At 35.2% G+C, this 20,723-nt stretch overlaps 1 protein-coding gene across 1 annotated transcript in view; it reads right to left on the bottom strand.

The window, feature by feature from the left end:
• The window catches only part of UNC13C (unc-13 homolog C), a 662,499-nt gene that overhangs the window by 333,069 nt on the left and 308,707 nt on the right, over nucleotides 1–20,723 (bottom strand). The window contains exons 10-12 of the mRNA XM_063652632.1: nucleotides 8,811–8,980; nucleotides 4,916–5,031; nucleotides 2,466–2,629 (exon numbers count right to left, since the gene is read on the bottom strand). Coding sequence (XP_063508702.1) covers nucleotides 2,466–2,629; nucleotides 4,916–5,031; nucleotides 8,811–8,980 — 450 coding nt within the window. The remainder of the gene's footprint in view (nucleotides 1–2,465; nucleotides 2,630–4,915; nucleotides 5,032–8,810; nucleotides 8,981–20,723) is intronic.

Raw genomic sequence — 20,723 nt, 5'->3', positions numbered from 1 at the left:
AAGCTACCACTGACTTTCTTCACAGAATTAGAAAAAACTACTTTAAATTTCACATGGAATAAAAAAAGAGCCAGCATAGCCAAGACAATCCTAAGCAAAAAGAACAAAGCTGGAGACATCACATTACCTGACTGCAGTAAACCAAACAGCATGGTACTGGTGCCAAAACAGATATATAGACCAATGGAACAGAACAGAGTACTCAGAAATAACACCACACATCTAAAACCATCTGATCTTTGACAAACCTGACACAAACAAGCAATGGGGAAAGGGTTTCCTATTTAATAAATGGTGTTGGGAAAACTGGCTAGCCATATGGAGAAAGCTGAAACTGGATCCCTTCCTTACACCTTTTACAAAAATTAACTCAAGATGGATTAAAGACTTAAATGTAAAACCTAAAAGCATAAAATCCCTAGAAGAAAACCTAGACAATTCCATTCAGGACATAGGTATGGGCAAAAACTTCATGACTAAAACACCAAAAGCAATGGCAACAAAAGCCAAAATTGACAAATGGGATCTAATTAAACTGAAGAGCTTCTGCACAGCAAAAGAAACTATCGTCAGAGTGAACAGGCAACCTACAGAATGGGAGAAAATTTTTGCAATCTATCCATTTGACAAAGGGCTAATATCAAGAATCTACAAAGAACTTAAACAAATTTGCAAGAAAAAAACAAACAGCTCCATTACAAAGTGGGCAAAGGATATGAACTGACACTTCTCAAAAGAAGACATTTATGCAGCCAAGAAACATATGAAAAAAAGCTCATCATCACTGGTCGTTAGAGAAATGCAAATCAAAACCACAATGAGATACCATCTCACGCCAGTTAGAATGGCGATCATTAAAAAATCAGGAAACAACAGATGCTGGAGAGGATGTAGAGAAATAGGAATGCTTTTACACTGTTGATGAGAGTGTAAATTAGTTCAACCATTGTGGAAGACAGTGTGGTGATTCCTCAAGGACCTAGAACTAGAAATACCATTTGACCCAGCAATCCCATTACTAGGTATATACCCAAAGGATTATAAATCATTCTACTATAAAGACTCATGCACACGTATGTTTATTGCAGCACCGTTCACAACAGCAAAGACTTGGAACCAACCCAAATGCCCATCAATGATAAACTGGATAAAGAAAATGTGGCATATATGCACCATGGAATACTATGTAGCCATAAAAAAGGATCAGTTCATGTCCTTTGCAGGGACATGGATGAAGCTGGAAACCATCACTCTCAGCAAACTAACACAAGAACAGAAAACCAAACACTGCATGTTCTCACTCAAAAGTGAGAGTTGAACAATGAGAACACATGGACACAGGGAGGGGAACATCACATACCAGGGCCTGTTGGGGGGTAGAGAGCTAAGGGAGGGATAGCATTAGGAGAAATACCTCATGTAGATGATGGGTTGATGGGTGCAGCAAACCACCATGGCACACGTATACCTACATAACAAACGTGCACATTCTGCACATGTACCCCAGAACTTATAGTATATTAAAAAAAAAAAAAAGAAAGAAAAGGAACACTGATTTTGGCCCAGTCTTCATTCATCATTAAGATGATTGAAATTGACTGATTATCTGGGCCAGTATCTATTCAGTTCACATGAAAATGAGATCTTGTTGTTAATATGAAAAAAGTCATCTAATATATGCATATAAATAATTTACATATTACACCTGGTATATATCTGAACCACATGCACTTATAAAATTAGACCAGGTCTCAAAAAGGAAACTATGGGGAAGTAATGAATACTTCTGTTCATTACTAAACCCTTACTGAAATTCAGTTCTAAATCCTCACTGAAATTATAAGTATAATAAGTCAATTCTGTGGTATCACATTTTTTATACTGTTTGGGTTCTATGGGTGCAAAATAAATCTTTGTTTTACTGAATTAGCAGTACTGATATAAATATGAGAAGGAAAGACATAGTCTAATATTTGGAACAAGACACCATAATAACTCTGGACCTGTCTCTCTCACTAACAGGCTTTGTGACCTTGGACAAACCAGGGCTTTAGTTACCTCAGATATGGAATAAGTCACTGGCTGTCAAACTTTAAAGTATATGAGAATCACCTGGAAGACTTGTTAAACCATAGGTTGCTGGACTCCACCCTCAGAGTTTCTGATTCAGTAGGTCTGGGATGGGGTGGATAATTTGCATTGCTAAGTTGCCAGGTGCTGTTGATACTATTTGTCAAGGAACCACACTTGGAGAACAGAACAAGGATTGGAGGATGGTGGTAGTGAATTACCAAATCATTAATACTTTACAGCTGTAAGAGAGAGTGGTCAGCATCAAACATGCACAGTGAAATATAATCCTCTTTTTAATCAGTTTCATTTGAATGAGAAGTGAGATGAATGCTCCTTTCTTTCTTTGTATTTTAATAGAGATACTGACCATGTAAATGTTCTGTAGTACTTACGTCATAGCTTGATAAATGGATTCAATTCCATAACGCATAGCAAACTCATCAACTATTTCTTGGGAAGCATCATCAAAGAAAACCTTCCAGGCTTCATCCCCTTTGACTTCTGGGATTTTCACTCCACCGTTAGATTTCACTTCAGTCAAGTAATGGAACAGATTCTAAAAGCAAGTGGTTTTTAATTGTTCAGTGATTCCTCAGAATAGGCCAGAAATATTTAACTAAAACTTTCAGTAAAATGCACTTGCACTGTCATTGCCTCTAATGTTTCATCAGCATCTGCAAGCAATAGGAATACCTTGAATTTTTATTCTAATTCGATTCATCTCTTATGCAAAATCTGCTTTGATTTCTGCCTGGGTAAAAGTGCTGATATAAATATGGGAAGGAAGGACATAGTTTAATATTTAGGACAAGATGTCATAATAGCTCTGGATGGGTCTCTGACAGTAACAGGCTTTGTAACCTCGGAAAAATCAAGGCTTTAGTTTCCTTAGCAAATAAGGCACTGGTTCTCAAACTTTAAAGTATATGAGAATCACCTGGAAGGCTTATTAAAACACACATCGCCAAGTTCCGCTCTCAGAATTAGATTCTATTACACTGCAGCTGAGAGGTTAGTTAGAGGTGTCACTGGTGACTCCCTGATGCAAATGATACTTGTCTTACATCAACAAATGTGAGATGAGGCTGAAGAATGTACCCTTATTCATGTTCAAAGTGATAAAGTACCTTCCTAAGGCACTTTAGACAGTAAAGTTGGGTAGGTCTATACAGAATCAATGATTCAAATATTTTGTACATACCGAACCATTTGCAGAAGGAAGTGAGTGTTTTTGCATGAAAACATTTCTAAATGATAGAGCGTATTTTGCATTCGGGGATTCTGAGTAAATTATAGTGCCCTGGATGAATAATCTGATTTTGACTATGTTAAGGCAAAATTTAGCTGTGTAAATGATACTAAAGGATTTGGGCTGCAAAATGGTAAGAGTCAGGGCAATGAATCGAGGTTGAAAATGAATGTTGGAGAATTTTGTAACGAAATAAAATTACTACTCTGAATTCCTTTTTGCTTCTAAGTTTAGCAACTGCTACTTTGATGAAGCCAGGGTAAACTGAAGGATTTTTTCTTAGATTTCAGTTCTTTCTGGTTCTTGGACCAGTAGAAAAGACTCTGTAAAGTGAAGTGTACTGCTGTTTCTCTGACTGCAGATCTTCTCTGCCCACACTTTAAGGCCAGAATTCTCCATCATGCCAGTTTAAGGGATTTCTTTTTATTGGTCTGAAAAATGAACCATCTCTCTTGAGGGAATGATATCACTAACCACAAAACTGTGATTATGAAATTAAGCCTCGGTCCTATTCCTAATTACTGTGTAATATACACATGATTTAAACACGGTTCCTCATTTCTTTCTTAGTAAAATGGGGTATAAATATTTACATGTATAAATTTTCATGAATATATTTAGAAAAAATAATATGCAAAAAAGTAGAACTATCTTTCAGTTGTCTTTTTCTGAGGAAGTTACTTTGTTACTTTGAAAAACATGAAGAAGAGTACATTCCTCAGCTTCACCTATTTTTTGATATGAGACAAGTATCATTTGCATCAGAGAAGGTCTCCCGTGACACCTCTAACTAAGCTCTCAGCGACAAACATTCGATAGACTCCCAAGATGATTTGTCTGTGCTTCTGTACTGAGACACAAAAGGGAACTGGTGAAACTGTGCTTTTGATTGATGTTGGGTGGTGTTTACATCTCTCCAAGCCAACTAGGCCCTACTTTTTGGGTGAGTAACCACATATTCATTCTCTCCATACTCACATGTTTGTAGAAAGAGAGGTTAACACGGAGAACTGTGCAATATGTATGAAACTGTTTGTTGTACTCAGAAACAGGAAGAAAAATTAACTGCTTATTACATTGGCTCCCAAAAGCCATCGAAACAGCATCACATTTTTATGTTTCTGGTTATAAATAGAGTCCTAATGAAATCTTCAGTAAAATCTGAACTCTAACTCAGAGTTCTCAAACACAATTATGATTTGATCCTCTCCTGCAATACCAAACTTTCTACATATTTAATGCTTCCAAAATATGTGTGGCATGACTCATTTCTTCAATCAATATTTTTAACACTCTTCTTCCTCTTTGGAAGAACATTAATTTTTTTGTATCTACTTATGCATTATCATCTTATTGCCTATTCACACCTGCCTCACAGGCTTGTTCTAAACTCTCATTAGATGACAAGTTCGTCAGCGGTAATACAACACATAGCATTTATGATATCTTAGTATATCACCTGCTGTAGTATAGAGTCAGAACTCCAGGAACCACTCTACAAATTCAATGATTTTTAAACCAAATATTCTGTTTTATAATCCATAATCAAAAACATTTCTTATATTTTGTATTAGTAAAATTCCATTTATTTACCTCATGTAAACATGTATATTGAATATGATATGGAGCAACCTTCTCTTCTCCTTTTATCTCCACATTGATTTTCAATCGTATGGCACCAGATACAGCTGACTTATCTGTCCTTTTCTCTGATAAAGCAAAAAAGCAATTGGTCAGTCATGTCTGACAATAATGTTTTTCTCATACGACCTCTCAAAAGCTAAAAAACAAAAAAACCAAAAAAATGGCTTAAGTAGCTAAAAGCTATTTTTCTGAGTCAGAGTTGCTTATTAAGTAACCATAATGAGGCCATATTTGCTGGCTCTTGCCTATAATCTCAGTGTTTTGGGAAGCCAAGGTGGGAAGACCACTTAATGCTAGGAGTTTGAGACCAGCCTAGGCAACATAGCAAGATCTAGTCTCTACATTTTTTTTTTTTAATTAGGCAGGTGTGTTGGTGCTTGCCTGCAGTGTTAGCTAATTAGGAGGCTGAGGCAGGAGGATCTCTTGAACTCAGGAGTTTGAGGTTATACTAAGCTATGATCACACCAGGGCACTTCACCTTGTCTAACAGAGTGAGGCCCTGTCTCTATTTAAAAATGCAAAAAAAGTAACTATGATTCCCCTAAATACAGTTAAAAATATTTGCCTATTGTGGTACTGTAATTATCAACCGTCTTACAGATATTCCAATTAAAAAAACTAATCAGAAGACCCTGCCATTCTCATATATTTCTGTGTATTTGATCAGTCCATACAATGAAATTAAATAAGTTATTTGGCAATCAAAATCAAGAAAAACAGTGTATAAATAAGAAATTATTTTATCTGAAAGCTGTAACTGCTTGGTTTCTTCTCTCTATTTCTGTACTTGAAAAGATGAGCCAAAGTTCTGGTTTATAAAAAAATCTTAATAGTTTTCATTGTCAGCGATTTATAAAGACCTACAGTCTATAGCCTAGGCTAACTTATAAGTGCTGGACTGTTTATTTGAATGGAAACAACATATAGTCAATTTAGCCATATAATGTGCGTGTGTATGAGTTCGGTATAAACTGAGCAATAGCTTTGCGATAAATAAAGGCATAATCTAGGCTGTGATTGTAGTGGAGGGTCCTAAGTTCAAGACCCATTTCAGATACAAAATACAGAGGCAATCTGACCCATTTCAAAAACGAAAATAGGATTTAGGTAAGTGACACAAAGTCAGTGCAGAGGACTTTAAATTGGCCCTCTTTCTAAACATAGCTGTATCTTTAGCCATATAAGGTACAGTTAAATCATGAAGACGACTTCCCTCTTGTGGAATGTCTGCTGACTTTTTACTGTTATTCTTTAATCGTCATTTGTGTTGCAAAGATTCTTCCCTTCTAAGTGCCAGGATCATAAGTGATTTTCCTACTGGCTGAGACGGAGTTGATACTCAACAAATATTAAAATTCTCTGCTGGGCCGGGCGCGATGGCTCACGCCTGTAATCCCAGCATTTTGGGAAGCCGAGGCGGGCGGATCACGAGGTCAGGAGATCGAGACCATTCTGGCTAACACAGTGAAACCCCGTCTCCACTAAAAAATACAAAAAAAAAAAAAAAAAAAAAAAAAATTAGCCGGGCGTGGTTGCGGGCGCCTGTAGTCCCAGCTACTCGGGAGGCTGAGGCAGGAGAATGGCGTGAACCCGGGAGGCGGAGCTTGCAGTGAGCCAAGATTGCGACACTGCACTCCAGCCTGGGGGATAGAGCGAGACTCCGTCTCAAAAATAAATAAATAAATAAATAAATAAATAAATAAATAAATATAAAAATTCTCTGCTGGGGCCAAGAGAAATGCAAGACCTAGGGTCTTTTTTGTCACACACCTCTTTCCAGAACTCCAGGGGAGCTTTATTGGTTCTTTGATTTTTAACTGTCATCATCCCTAAGGATCTTTGGGAAGCAGGCTCTGCTTGGACACCCAAGGCTTTCAGTCAAAACTTCCTTTGTGTAGTGGAATGAATTTTAAGTGATAAGAAAGGTTGTATCAAGAATAGAAATAGGTTATTTGTTTGGATAGAATGTATTTAGGGATTTTACACAAAGCTAAAAAAGGTAAAACCCGTACACACTCTCAAAGGTTAAACATCAGCAATGAGGGCAAAAAACTACTGAGGGTGGGTAGATAAAGACTTACAATATTGTGTTTCATCACATTTTCATCTCATAGACTGAAAGGACAGTTTCAGCATAAGAGCTGGATGGCTGATTTTACTAATAGCAGCATATTCAAATTCCTCAGCAAGTTCTGAATATATTCTGGTACATGGTTTTTTTTTTGGTTCTTCTTCTTCTTCTTATTTTTTTTTACAAGGTCTCACTCTGTCACCCAGGCTGGGGTGCAGTGGCATAATCTTTTAGTTCACTGCAGCCTCAGTGTCCTGGACTTGAGTGATCCTCTTGCCTCAGCCACCAGAGTAGCTGGGACTACAGGCACATGGCACCATGCTTGGCTAATATTTTTAAAATTTTTGGTAGAGATGGGTCTCACTATGTTGTCCAGTCTGAACTCAAACTCCTGGCCTTAAGCAATCCTCCCTCCTCCACCTCCCAAAATGTTGGGATTACAGGTGTGAGCCACTGTGCCGGGTACTCATATATGTTTTGTTAAAATAACAAATTGGAGAAATTTCTGTTCTGAATTACAACTTTACTGCCTCGACCTAAGAATATGTTAACGTATTACAGAAAAGAAGTCCATATAAAGATAAACCTCTTTCATAAAGAAATAATTTGTGAATGTTCCACAGAGTTAATGGCCTGAAATTTACCCTCAGTTAATATCTCTATTTTCATATATGAAGTCATTTAATAGTTAAAACAAGCTTTGTGGGGGTGGCTCATTATAGCAGAGGTAAAAATTCTACTCTAATACATAAGAGTACAAATCTTCTTTAAGGAAGATTTCTTAAGATAGTTTTAATAATTAGTTCTTAGTTTAACTTGAATCATCTGTGTTTAGATAAATTAAATATCTCTTTCATTGAATTATTCTATAATCTAGAGTTTGTGAATTCTATGTGATCTTCTCCGTTTGTCAATTATTTCATTACTAAAAGTATGCAGATTTTTTTTAAAGTCGAAAGCACTTTTTAATTTGTTAACATATGTTGGTATCCTAAGTGGTAACTCTTTGTAACCCAAGGAATGTGTCAACTCTTTAATTCATGTCCAGCCAGCCCTCAAAAGTTTAATTAAAACACTTTATAGGATATGATTAAGAAATCTTCAGATCGTGCCTTTGCAGAAACTGAGGTGGACCATATATTTTTACTACTATTAAATCACCACAGAAAATTCTATGTTATTATTTTATTCTAGTAAAAGTTAAATTAAAACTTACCTTATTTAATTTCTGGTTCCATAATAATTTTTTAAATCATTCCAGTTAATCACCTTCTCAGTATCCGCATCATCAAGAGAGTCCGCATAAGTTCACATATTTACTTGACTTTGTCAACTAAAGCCTACTTTTATACCATCATTTGAAAGCAATTCAAAATACATTTTTCCTTCATTGCCAAAATTTCATTAATGGACAAGAAGGAAATAAGGCAAACAGCATTAAAGAATAGGTCATTTGTTTCCCGTGTATTTGGCAAGGGTTTGTGAAGCTGTATTTCATGCATTAAAAATTAAGAATGCAATAACATTTTTCTCTAAAAGATATCTAGGTAGTTCTTGGAAAGGGTTTTCTCTTTTCACCTCAAATTTACCAAAGTCTTTCAATAGTATTGAAAAAAAATAGCCTTTTCTTGTCAATGAAATGAATCATCTAAAGTTCAACAGAATGTCCTGGAAAGGCATTGGTTATTTTTACTTATATGGGAATATAATACATGCCACAGGTATTCAGGGGTTTTATTTAACTTGTTTTCAAGTAGATAAAAAAAAAATCACCTAAGTTGTACCAGACATCCATTTCTCCACTCAAGGTCCTCACTTCTACAATTGTTTGTCCCAGAAAATCATCTGACTCCTTTTTGAAATGTTGCTTGACTCTGGATTTAATATCATCATCTTCATCCCATACTCTGACTTTGATTCGATCTGTGGAGTTATGACACTCACTGAAAATAAATGTGGATAAGTTAACAACCATTGAAAACTGCTCTAAATTGCATCTGATGTTAGTACTTTATTTTCTGTCTATTCTAGAAAGGCATAATATACTACATAATAAATGAGATAACCCATTTCATCTATCCATGGGATGTTGCAGGCACATAATGCAAATATACTGAAGAAAAGTTAAAGAATGTTAATAAGGGAAAATCAAATCCCATTCCACCCTATTTCCTTTAACTGATTTAGATATAATCAAATATGGGTAAGAAATCTTTGCTTGTGATATTTTCACTTATGCCATATTTCCTATTGACAATAGTTATCTTGATAAAAATATCCATGCTTGGAAAATTCTTCACCATAAAAATAAAGCTAATGTTATTGCAATGGGTGTTGAGAATGTGGACTTCACAGACTACAAAATGACAATAACAGTTTTCTGAAGGACTTGAAAAACTAAAAATCCCAGTAAGCACATAAGATATTATTAAATCAAGTAGAATTAGAGCAAAATCCTTCTGATTCAAAGAACAAACTGTGCATTCTAGTCCATCGTTAATTTCCAGGTTTCCTTCACCCTCTTTTGTTGAGGCAAGCTACTTAGTATTGCCTACACATATTATGGTCTTTTCTGACACTGTGATTTTTGTATACACTCTTCCCTAGGCTTCTTTGCCTGTTAACCAATCAATCTTTAGGAATCTGCAAACAAACTGATGTATATCACTTTTCCTGCAACTTATTGAACCATTTAGTTGCGATCAGCTCTGTGCTCTCTGTGTATCCTGTACATGATTTCCTCTAGCACAGGTGCTTTATCTCAGGGTTCATGGATGAGTTCTGAGCATTCTTGAACTTGGATTAAAACACATATATTATATATGTATATACACACACACATATAAGGAGAATATACATATTGTATATGCATTATCTACATAATCTATATAGATAGAAATAGATATCTATCTCTATAATCTATATATGTATTATCTATAATTAATATAGATATATGTATAAAACATACTTTATACATATATGTATAAACCTATTTTATACATATATGTATAAAATACATATATATAGAGAGAGGAAGAGATCATCTTTATATTTTCAATTATGAATATAGGCAACAAATCACAACAGCATTTTTGTCATCAATACAACCACAGATACTTACATATAACATTATAAGTGTTATGAACCTTAAAATATTATTTGTACCTATCATTAAACTAAAACTATGTTTCAATATAATTGATTTAATTCTATGAATTTTATTTTTTATATGAAAAAGTACATTTTGAAAAGACATCCATGGGTTTCACTAGACTTCCCAACAGGTTCATGGTGCAAAAAGTATTTGAGAATTCCTAACAGTATAATGTCACTTTCATTAACTTATAAGGCAAAATAATACAGCACATACAAGAATAATATTTGAATCTGATGGGCCTATATGTGAATTGTAGCACCACTGTTTCTACTTAATATAGGAGTTTTCAACACAGAGCATTTTACTAATTTCTGGGACATTTTTGGTTTTCACGAACATTCAAGGACATTACTGGCATTCAGTGGAATAGGCTAGAGATTTAGATACCCCACCATGTACAGGACAGTGTGCATGATTTAAAATGACCCATCAGGCATTAAGGAAATTGCTTAACTCATTGATAATTATCTTAGCTCAGGATGTAATTCTTTTAGGTAGAAACACCATGTCTTTTGCATGATTTACTAGACACTGAAATGTCCTGGAAAGGAACTAGTATGTCAATCACTAATCAAAGAAGGTTTTGTTGTTGCTGTTAAGAACTTCACCAAGGCTTGCTTTCCATTTAGAAAAATTACATCACCCGTGTTGAAACTACACAAAGTATTTGATCTATAATATTTGAACTATAGTATTTATAGTATTTGTATCAGTGTGCATTTGAAATGGTCACATTCATGTTAATTCTATCAACAGTGAAAGCCTGTGTCTACTATGTATTCTAGGGTAGTTGTATCCAAGCCCTTACACATTAAAATACATATTAGAATACTTTCAGTTCTCCTTCATTTTAAATTGGAACATTATACTGATTTTTCAAATTATATCTATAGATAGGTTAAGTCATACATTACTTTGTTTCAGCATAAAATGGGTCATTATGAATTATTTTACATAAAAATGATTCATTGGGTCTGACAGGGTTGAGAACTACTATGTCTACCTAACTTAACTTCTATAAATCTCAGTTACTTTATCTATAAATAACAGGGAGTAATAACACTTGTCTTAGAAAATGCTTGTGGGAAATGGTAGATAATACCTTATAGCAGTTAGCACAGTGCCAGGCAATGTTTCATCCATATTAGCTATAATATGCCATTATTCCATAAGTTCCACGTTCTTTTTGAAGCTAGAGCCTATGTTTAATATATCTATTATTGGCAATTTCTGGCATGTATCTTTCAACAAATATTCACTAAAGTCTGTAAAGTTTCACCAAAATAAAATCCCTTTTACATTTGAAGAAAAAATAATTTTGTCATTCTTAGAAATATATTCATAAAAATATCTAAGTTTGAGCTATTTTATTAGTAAAATGAGGTAGAAATTGCGGGGAGAAAGGAAGAATTAATCCATGACATTGTGTCTGGAGCAGCTAACAAAGCCCACTATCAACCATGGAGAGCCGTCAGAATAGTAACAGTGCAGCTGTCTCCCATTGACTCAGAATTCCCAAGATAACTGTATGAACCCACACCTGAAATTATTGTAGCAAGCATATTTGGATGATAACCCCTTTGGTAATTTACCCAAAATTTATATTAAAAGTGGCTAACATTTTAAGTTCTTTGCTATCAAAAAGAAGAAAAGTCTAAGTAGAAACGAAGACACAACTACTAGTTTATTTATTTCATTCTTATCTTAGAAAAAGATAGAAAGGCGTTTTAGAGTAGCAAAAGATGCAGTTATCGTCTTAAACTTAACTCTCAATACATTGCAAACGCAGAAAGATGTCCCTTTTTGTCATTTTTTGATAAATAAATCATCAGAGTTAACATAAGCCCTGGAAGACAGAGTTGTAATGCATTTTTTACCTTCAAATAGCAGGCACAATAAATAGCAAGCTCTAGATAATAAAGATTGGTAAACATTTCTAGAATCTAGTCTTTCACAAGAAAAAAATATCCATCTAATTTTATGGCAGATTTTTTTGAGATTCTAGTTTTTGCTGTAAAAGCAAGGTAAAAATTTATTAAGTGGTTAAATATGCATACAAATAGCAATCCATACAAAATAGTAATGACTATATGGGTAAACATACATACATATGCATGTGTCTTTCTATATAATTACATATATATGATACAGAAAAAGGATGGAGAGACAATATTATCTTTCTTTCCAAATTTCTGTTCAAAATAAATGTGATACCAATAGATGAAGGACAAATATAAATGACCAATGATGTTCTTTGTATAAGTGCACTTGCAATTTGTCTTGGGAGTTTGAGTCTCTGCATTTCTGGTTGACTGTTTTTTCATTTTTTTAATTAAAGGAACTTTTTATTTTAGAATAATTTTAGATTTACAGAAGAGTTGCAACAATAGCACAGAGCCTTTCTCTAGGCCCTGAACCCTAATTATTTCTTATTAACCTGTCACATTACTAATATTTGTCGCAACTAACATTGGTTCTACTTTTTTCACCGTAAAGACTGGCCAGCTCTTACAATTTTTCTCTTCCAAACAGCTTTTTTTTGAGGAATATTAAGTTTGCCATTATGTTTCACATTTAAACTGTCAGAAACTTGCAGTTTTACTTCACAGAGCAAAGGTAAGAGTGAGGCTGCTGTTTCAAATGTTGAAGATTACCTAAGGGTGTTGTGATAGGTTTGAAACTGGAGATTCAGTTTATGATTCTGTGATGGAGAAGCATATGTATGGATGCCCAGGCTCTCGAGCATTCTGCTTTCATTTTGACTAGATCCCTCCTTGTGTTGCTCATCTTCTGAAGACTGAAGTTAGATAACTCACACTCCTGGATTCCTTTGTAGCTATGTTCCAGGTATTTACCCTGCATTCAAGCAAGGTGTAAACTCAAAGTCGTACGGTGTACAGTGTCCATATCATGGGAACTGCTTTTTTTTTTTTTTCCCCCAACAGTGGATGCTATGTAGTACTGTGATACAGGGTTTCACAGTACTATTTAGTCCCGAGGGGCAAAATTATTGATTGGTGTTTTCCCCAAAGAAATGTCACCACATAATTTGATCCAGTTCCCACACAGCAGCTTCAGAAACTGGTACTTCAACCTCTACAATCATTCTTGAGTGACCTAGTAGTCTATAAATAATCTCTCTCAGCCTAAACTAACCAAAGTGGACTGCGTTGCTTGCAACTAAGAATACTCACTAACATAATAATTTTTAAAGCATGGAGGGAGTGGCAAGTAAGAGTCTAAAAATATAGAACTGACTCTGTGGAGGAGATGCTGGCACAGAGAGTGAAGATTTAATCACCTCAGGCTAGAAAGCCGATACATTTTGATATGCAATTGCAAAACAGCTGGTCAAATCTTGCTCACTATAAACTTTGACCACCATGCCAGCTGAAGCTTTTTTATTAGTGGGAATGGTAGGAAATAAAATTCAGAATGTTGGCAAGTGATTATCAAATGTTTACCCCTTTCAAGAATATACTACCATACACAGAGATACATTCAAACTGAATCTAGACAGTTTATAGATAGAGATGCAAAGGAGAGCAGCCATGTTCAAAAGAGGTTCATGTGCTAGTGCCCTGCAATGTAAATTGACTGAGAATATCATAATTTGGAACTCTGCAGGGTTGAGAAAAGCCAGCTGATTCGGAACATAAAAAGGTACCTGTACAAGCAGAGGCTTCTAAGTGCAACTTCAGAAATAGATAAAATTGTTGCCCTAGGGCTTTTCCAGCACCATCCTTTAAGAGGTCTTCGAGTCAAAATGAATGGTAGCTTAGTGGCAAAAACCAGATTAAAGGTGTTGCATTCTCACCCTGGCATATTATTTTTCAGGAACTGAGGCTGCAGCCATTAGGTTAAGGGAGATGAATTGATCAGAACAGAGGAGCCAAGAGCTAAGAGACAAAATTGTCCAGGCTTATGTGGTTACTTGCTCATAAAATTGTCTTAGAGCCCGTCTCCTGGAAGCCTGGTAAATTTTCCAGGAAACAGTATTGCCCAAAAGTCATATATACGTGCTGAGAAGCTAAAGACGTTGTTGGTGGCAGACGCTATAAGTACACTCATACAACAACCTTTCAAACCACTCTCCTCCTTCCCTTTTTTAGTTTTATGCAATTTCCCAACCTCCCCTGCAACTAGAGATGGACGTTAGCCAATGTGTCTCACATCTGGCTGGCTACAGCTGTGCTTAGAGTAATTCCTGGGTCCCTGCACTCACAGCAATTAAAAGAAAAAAAAAAAGACTCCAAGTAGAGCATCTCCCCAGCTAGGAAGACCACATGCCCAGATTTCCTGGGATGGTCCTCATTTATGGATATTGTAGATAATGGAATGACTTTTCATTCTTTTAGAGCCCTTTTTAATTTACTTTCACCTTTCACAGTACTCACCCTTGAGTGCAGGCACTGATAAAATGAGCAAAGAAGGTTTACCCATATGTAGACTCAAACTAGTAGAGGGAAATTGATAAACGAAATTCATCTAGAAAGTAGCAGGTCATACAAGATTGACTAACCCAGAAACTACTTCTGTTGCTAGGATCAGGAAGTCCTGAATATACCTGTCCAGCAGGACACCATGGTTGCTACATACAAAGACTATGTATTTTCCATTTTCTCTCTTACTAAATCAGAAATTTTAAATTGTTGTTATCCTATTTTCTTTTCTCTCCACAATACATTGGGAGTGTTGGACAAAGATACATAGTGTTTAATTTGTGTCCCAGTATCTACAAAGAACCAAACCTGAAGCTTGTGAAGAGATTACAGAAAGATCCTGGACTTCAAGCTAAATGCAGTAACTGAATATAATTTTTAGATTACCTACATTGATAGGGAGAGAATGAATTCATTTCATTTAAAGTAAACATACATGTAGAAAAGTCATATATACATGCTGAGAAGCTAAAGAGGTTGTTGGTGGCAGATGCTATAAGTACACACATACAACAACCTTTCAAACCATTCGCCTCCTTCCGTTTTTTAGTTTTATGTAATTTCCCAACCTCTCCTGCAACTAGAGATGGACATTAGACAAAGTTCTTCCAAAGAGATATGAGCAATAGTCTTCTGATGCTCTCTCCTCTTTTTTCTCTCTTTACTACCCTGAAACATGGATGTAGAACAGCCTTCACTAAAAATGTTAAAATAGGAAGATAAAATAAGCTTTGTTCTTTGAAGGGATAATTGAGTTACCATACTTATATCTGAACTTCTTGTTGAATGAAATAAATGAATCTCTTCTTTGGTAAAGCTGTGGCTTAATGTGAGATTAATGCAATTCTGATTGGATCAAGTAGGAAAAGAATAAAAAACATAGTAAGTTCATTTTGTTTGATTATATCTGAAATAAATTTAAATAAGTTTAATAACTCTTATTAGTTTTTATACTTGCTGTGTTCTATGGTATTCCTTAGCTATTTAAAATGTGTTTCACAAACCTTGACTTTTACGAAAATATACAGGTTTGCATTTTAGCTGGGAAATGGTAGGCTCTTGTAGCAAACAATTTGACAGCAAGAGAAATATCCTTACATAAAAGAGGAAAAAAAATCTATCATCTGTAATAGAGGGAGAATGCATAGTCTCACTAAATCTTACTCTACTAAACCATTTCTGAACTGAATAATTTGTTAACCAAGACCCCGGGTTTATGGTTTACCAGTTTGTGAATTTGGCTTTTCTTTTATCAACAGAAATTAAGAATTTTTACTGCACAAACTTGATAAATAAAGTACTGCTACAGCCAAGTTATTTGTTTTGCAGTTTTCCTTTAATTAAAAATAATTCTCTTCTTAAAGAGTGATTCATATTTCTAATTTTAAATGTTTTCATTGTTAAAGAGAGAGCTGGTTTCGTTTCCATGGGAATAAGGTCTTTTATTCCATTCAAAATTAAAGAAAAATATATTCCTTTTCTGGCCTCAGTATTATTGTATGTGTGTCTGTGTTTTGTTTTGATTTTAGTTTCTAATTTACAGGTGCTGTATCTCTGCAGAGCCAATCACTTATTTGGCCAATTTTCTTTTGGCAGTCATCAAAATGACTAATTTCCTTATAATTGCTTATTCCACCTTTGCAAGTATTTTCAGATATAGAGTCTCCTAGATATGGTCCAAATAGATATTTCCTATCATTAAAGCAAAATTTTTGTGGCCAAGTTATCAGAGTTTAACCCATCATGAGATGGATTGCTCTACCTAGAGAAATGCTCATGGCTTTCATAAAGTCAGTAAAGCCTGGCTGCCTGACTTCAATGGAAAAAAACAAGTTCCTGCCCAAGTAACCATCTCAGAATACAACAGCATTGCTGAAGTATTATGTTAGAACGAGTTGTTAAATATTGAAAACTGCACTTATAGTTGGGCTAGATCTAATGAAGCAACTAAAATATACTTCACACTGCAACTATACCAGAAAAATGTCAGTAGTAAGTGCTGTCACCATTAGAAATCATGTTCGTTAAGAATATCTAAAATTTCTAGCTACATATTTTAATTGTAAAAAGATCCTGTAATATTTAAAATAGTATTGTACCAGCTTTTATTAAAAGATATACTGATAAAATAAATAATGGATCAGGCATAGTGGCTCACGCCTGTAATCCTAGCACTTTGGGAGGCTGAAGTGGACAGATCACTTGAGATCAGGAGTTCGAGACCAGCCTGACCAAAATGGTGAAACCCTGTCTCTACTTAGAATACAAAACAAATTAGCCTGGCGTGGTGGCAGACACCTGCACCTCCAGCTACTCAGGAGGCTAAGGCAGGAGAATCGTTTGAACTGGGGAGGCGGAGGTTGCATTGAACTGAGATGACGCCACTGCATTCCAGCCTGGGTGACAGAACGAGACTCTGTCTTAAAAAAATAAATAAATGAAATAAGTAACTACTGAATATACATGATTAATAAATATATACATATATAAAATATATATTCATTAAAATAAGCTATAAGCATATATATCAAAATATCAAAATATAGGTGATAGAATTTGTGAAAATGTTATTTTATTATTTATAATTTTTCTGTTACAATAAAAAATGTATTTTCAAATATCTTCTAGTAATTATGAATGATCTCATTCCAACTCAGCCTGGAAGACAGGGCATCAACTGAGAAAATCAGCAGAAATCTCCTGCCAGAGCCATCCTGAGGCAAAGCAGCCGCGGCAGCCTTTCAAACAGTAATTGAATTCTCTAGTTACAGCTTAATTCCTTAAACTCTGACCCAGCAAATGGAAATACTATAAGACACTCAACTTTCACATTTCCTGTTAGTGATTGATCATGAATTATGTAACCCACTTCTATTGCAATATCGGTATCTCATTTGTTATTGCATGAAGATCCCTAACACTATTATCTTCAAATTCTATTATAGTAGATGGACAAACTCTAAGTTCAAAACCCAGTGATGACGCAGAGAAACTTTTCTAACCTACATTTAACAGGAGCAATTTAGTTATTGGAGTTTGAAAAAAAAAGAGTCCTCAACACTTTAAATTCTCTCATAGTTTTTCTTTGTAGTATTAAGGCACTGTAAATCCATTTTAGAAGTCAATAACATAGGAGACAATGAAAATAAGAACAAGAAAGGAATTATATTATTAGCATGACTTTTGGAAAAGGAAAAGAGGAGTTCATGCACTGGCTTTTAAGGGTTGACTGAAGAAAGCACTTATGTTTTAACAGATCATAAAAACAAAGGGCAAAATATGACTTTATAAGCTACATTAATTTCCCTGAACCACCTTCTAGAACCCACAATTAGATTATAAATCTTTCAAAGTCTTGCATTATATGTTTATATCTAATAATTTCTCCACAGATAACGTTGCAGAAGAAACTTGTTTTAACAGCTGTTTTGATGACTAATAAATAACATTAAAACAGCTGAATAATAACAGTAAGTGAATACTAAGCTCTTAAAATACTATCAAAATCATAATGTAAAATATAATTATTAATATTAAAATAATAAACATAAAAAATTGTTTAGGAAAATACCCCGTGTTCATTTTGCTACGAAAAGAGAGACCACTTAAGAAGAGAGATATCAGCGAACAGGCAGATCAAATTATTCTCTCAAGAAATTAGAAGTGTGTGTGTGTGTGTGTGTGTGTGCACACGTGTGCACATGTGCTCGTGGTGATTTCTATTCACCATTTCTTTGGTTCACCTTGTATTTTCCCAGCTCAAACCCTGTATTCATATTTTTCCTAGTTAAGGATGTCTTTTCCCTACTCCTCTGGTGAACACTTACCTGTCTTTCAAAACCCACATAAAGAGTCATCTCTGTGTGAAAGTGTCCTGGGAGCTTTTTGTTTGTTCCAAGCTCTAGTGCCTGCAGCAAGTAGGTATTCAAAATCATTTGCATAATAAATAAGACAAACATCACAGGTAGGAGTAATTATATTCTTCTTTTTTATTCCTTATTAGATATTACAAATATACTTGTTTGAATTAGTGGCATAATTATTGTAGCAGAAATTAAACTATTTGTTTGAAGAAACAAGGTCCACTTTGGATGTATGTTTGATATTTATCTGATATTTTAATAAGGAAATTATCTTCCCAAATCTGACTTTTATTTAAGTGGCGATATGTGTTCTTTCTAAAAAATTACCCATCCATAGAACAAAGAGCTATACATCAATAATCTCTAAAGTGATTGGTTGTAATGAGGAACAAAAGGTCATATAACTGTAAAGGGACTGGAACAGTGTCTTTTGCTGTTGTTTGTGGTTTTCTTATTCTAGTAGTATTCAAAGATCTGTGATTCACAGCATTAGTTACACATTTTTTGTATTTCACTTTCAAGGTCAATATGTATTAGACATGATGGAATAATAGAACTAGCTTAGAAAAAGACCTGTCTAGTTCAAATTCCATTTGAGCCACTCACTAGCAATACAACTTCGGGAAAGTTGCTCAATTGCACTGAGCCTCTGTGCCCAATCGATAAAACTGAAGTAATGATAATTACTTTTAAGGGGATTAAATATTACATACACACACACACACACACACATATATATACACACATATATATCACATAGAAATGTTCTAGGCACTTAGATTTTTAATTACAGGTAACTGCTTGTAACTAATTACATTATTCAAATGTATAAATATATTCCACCCTTAACAGCAAAGGACATGTCAACACAGATATATAAAATACAATAAATTTTAATTTCCTAATTATAAAACCCAGGAGATTGATTAAATAATGTATATATACTGATACAATAAAATCACAATCAATTATTAAAAATGTAGGTTTAGCAATATCTTTGACAATGTGGAAATTTTTACAATGGATCACTGAGACAAAAAAACTTATAATGTAGGAATTATAATGATTCTAATACTTAAATTTTATATTCTTTTGTATATATATTTATGTCTGTGTGTGTGTATATATACGATTGGATATATACATCATTTCATGTGGATTTGTATATATACCCATATTGTTGAAGGTATATATATAATTGATAGTGACAGGAGGCAGCTAGATGCCTAGGCAGATAGGGTTGTGTAGCAGGTAAAACCCCTCCTCAAAGCTGAATACAGTTTAAAGCCTGAAAGCCAAGCTGCAAGTTAAATCCTCGAACTGGATTCAGAACTTGTCTTCCTGTTTGATGTGCTATCCTCTGACTGATCCCCACCCTTCATCTATTTTATACATACCTGCCCTTTCCTAATTGGTTTTCTATGCTTTCATGTCCACCTTTGAGGGAGGTCTTCACTTTAACCTTTTTTGCATACTCACAAACTAGTCAGCATGCACACACCATGCTGTGCCTATAAAGACCCCAGATTCAGTCAGTAGAGGGGAGATGGCCTGACCTTGAGGGAGAGACAATGAGACTCTAGAGAAGATGACCTGAACTTCCTGTCCCCTCTCCAGCTCCCCTCTCTGCTGAGAGCTGTTTTCATCACTCAACAGAATTCTCCACCTTCACCATCCTTCAATTGTCCACATGACCTCATTCTTCTTGGACACCAGACAAGAGCTTGGGACCCACTGAGTGCGGGTATGAAGAAAAGGCTGTCACACTGGCCCTTTGCACTTGTCAGCAGAGGGCAGCCACCCCACATGATGAGGCAAGGGGCCAACTGAGCTGCTAACACACCGCCATCCATGGACAACAAAAGTAAAAAAGCACTGTAACACCCCCTCTGGGGTTTTAGGGTCATGGGCATCCTCACCTGGGCAGTGCCATGTTCCCCTTGAAGTGACACACCTGGTCTGGCCACAGGTCCCACATGGGGCTTACTCCTATATTGGCGTTCAGAGCAGCTGGCTATATCCCATGCTCACTCGCTCCCTCCTACAAGAGGTTGAGCGCAGTGGGACAAGTAGAGAGGGCGCCTCTTCCACAAGTCTGGCGAAGGGGCTGAGAAATATCCCACATCATAATTACACATATATACATATTTAATTGATGATATATATGTATGTGTATATGTATGTATACATGTGTTCATATATTTGATTCTGTATATGTAACTAC

This window comes from Pongo pygmaeus, chromosome 16, assembly GCF_028885625.2.
Source record: "Pongo pygmaeus isolate AG05252 chromosome 16, NHGRI_mPonPyg2-v2.0_pri, whole genome shotgun sequence".
Taxonomy (NCBI): domain Eukaryota; kingdom Metazoa; phylum Chordata; class Mammalia; order Primates; family Hominidae; genus Pongo; species Pongo pygmaeus.
Note: the sequence above shows the minus strand (reverse complement) of the source record. Positions and strands in the feature narration are given on the sequence as shown.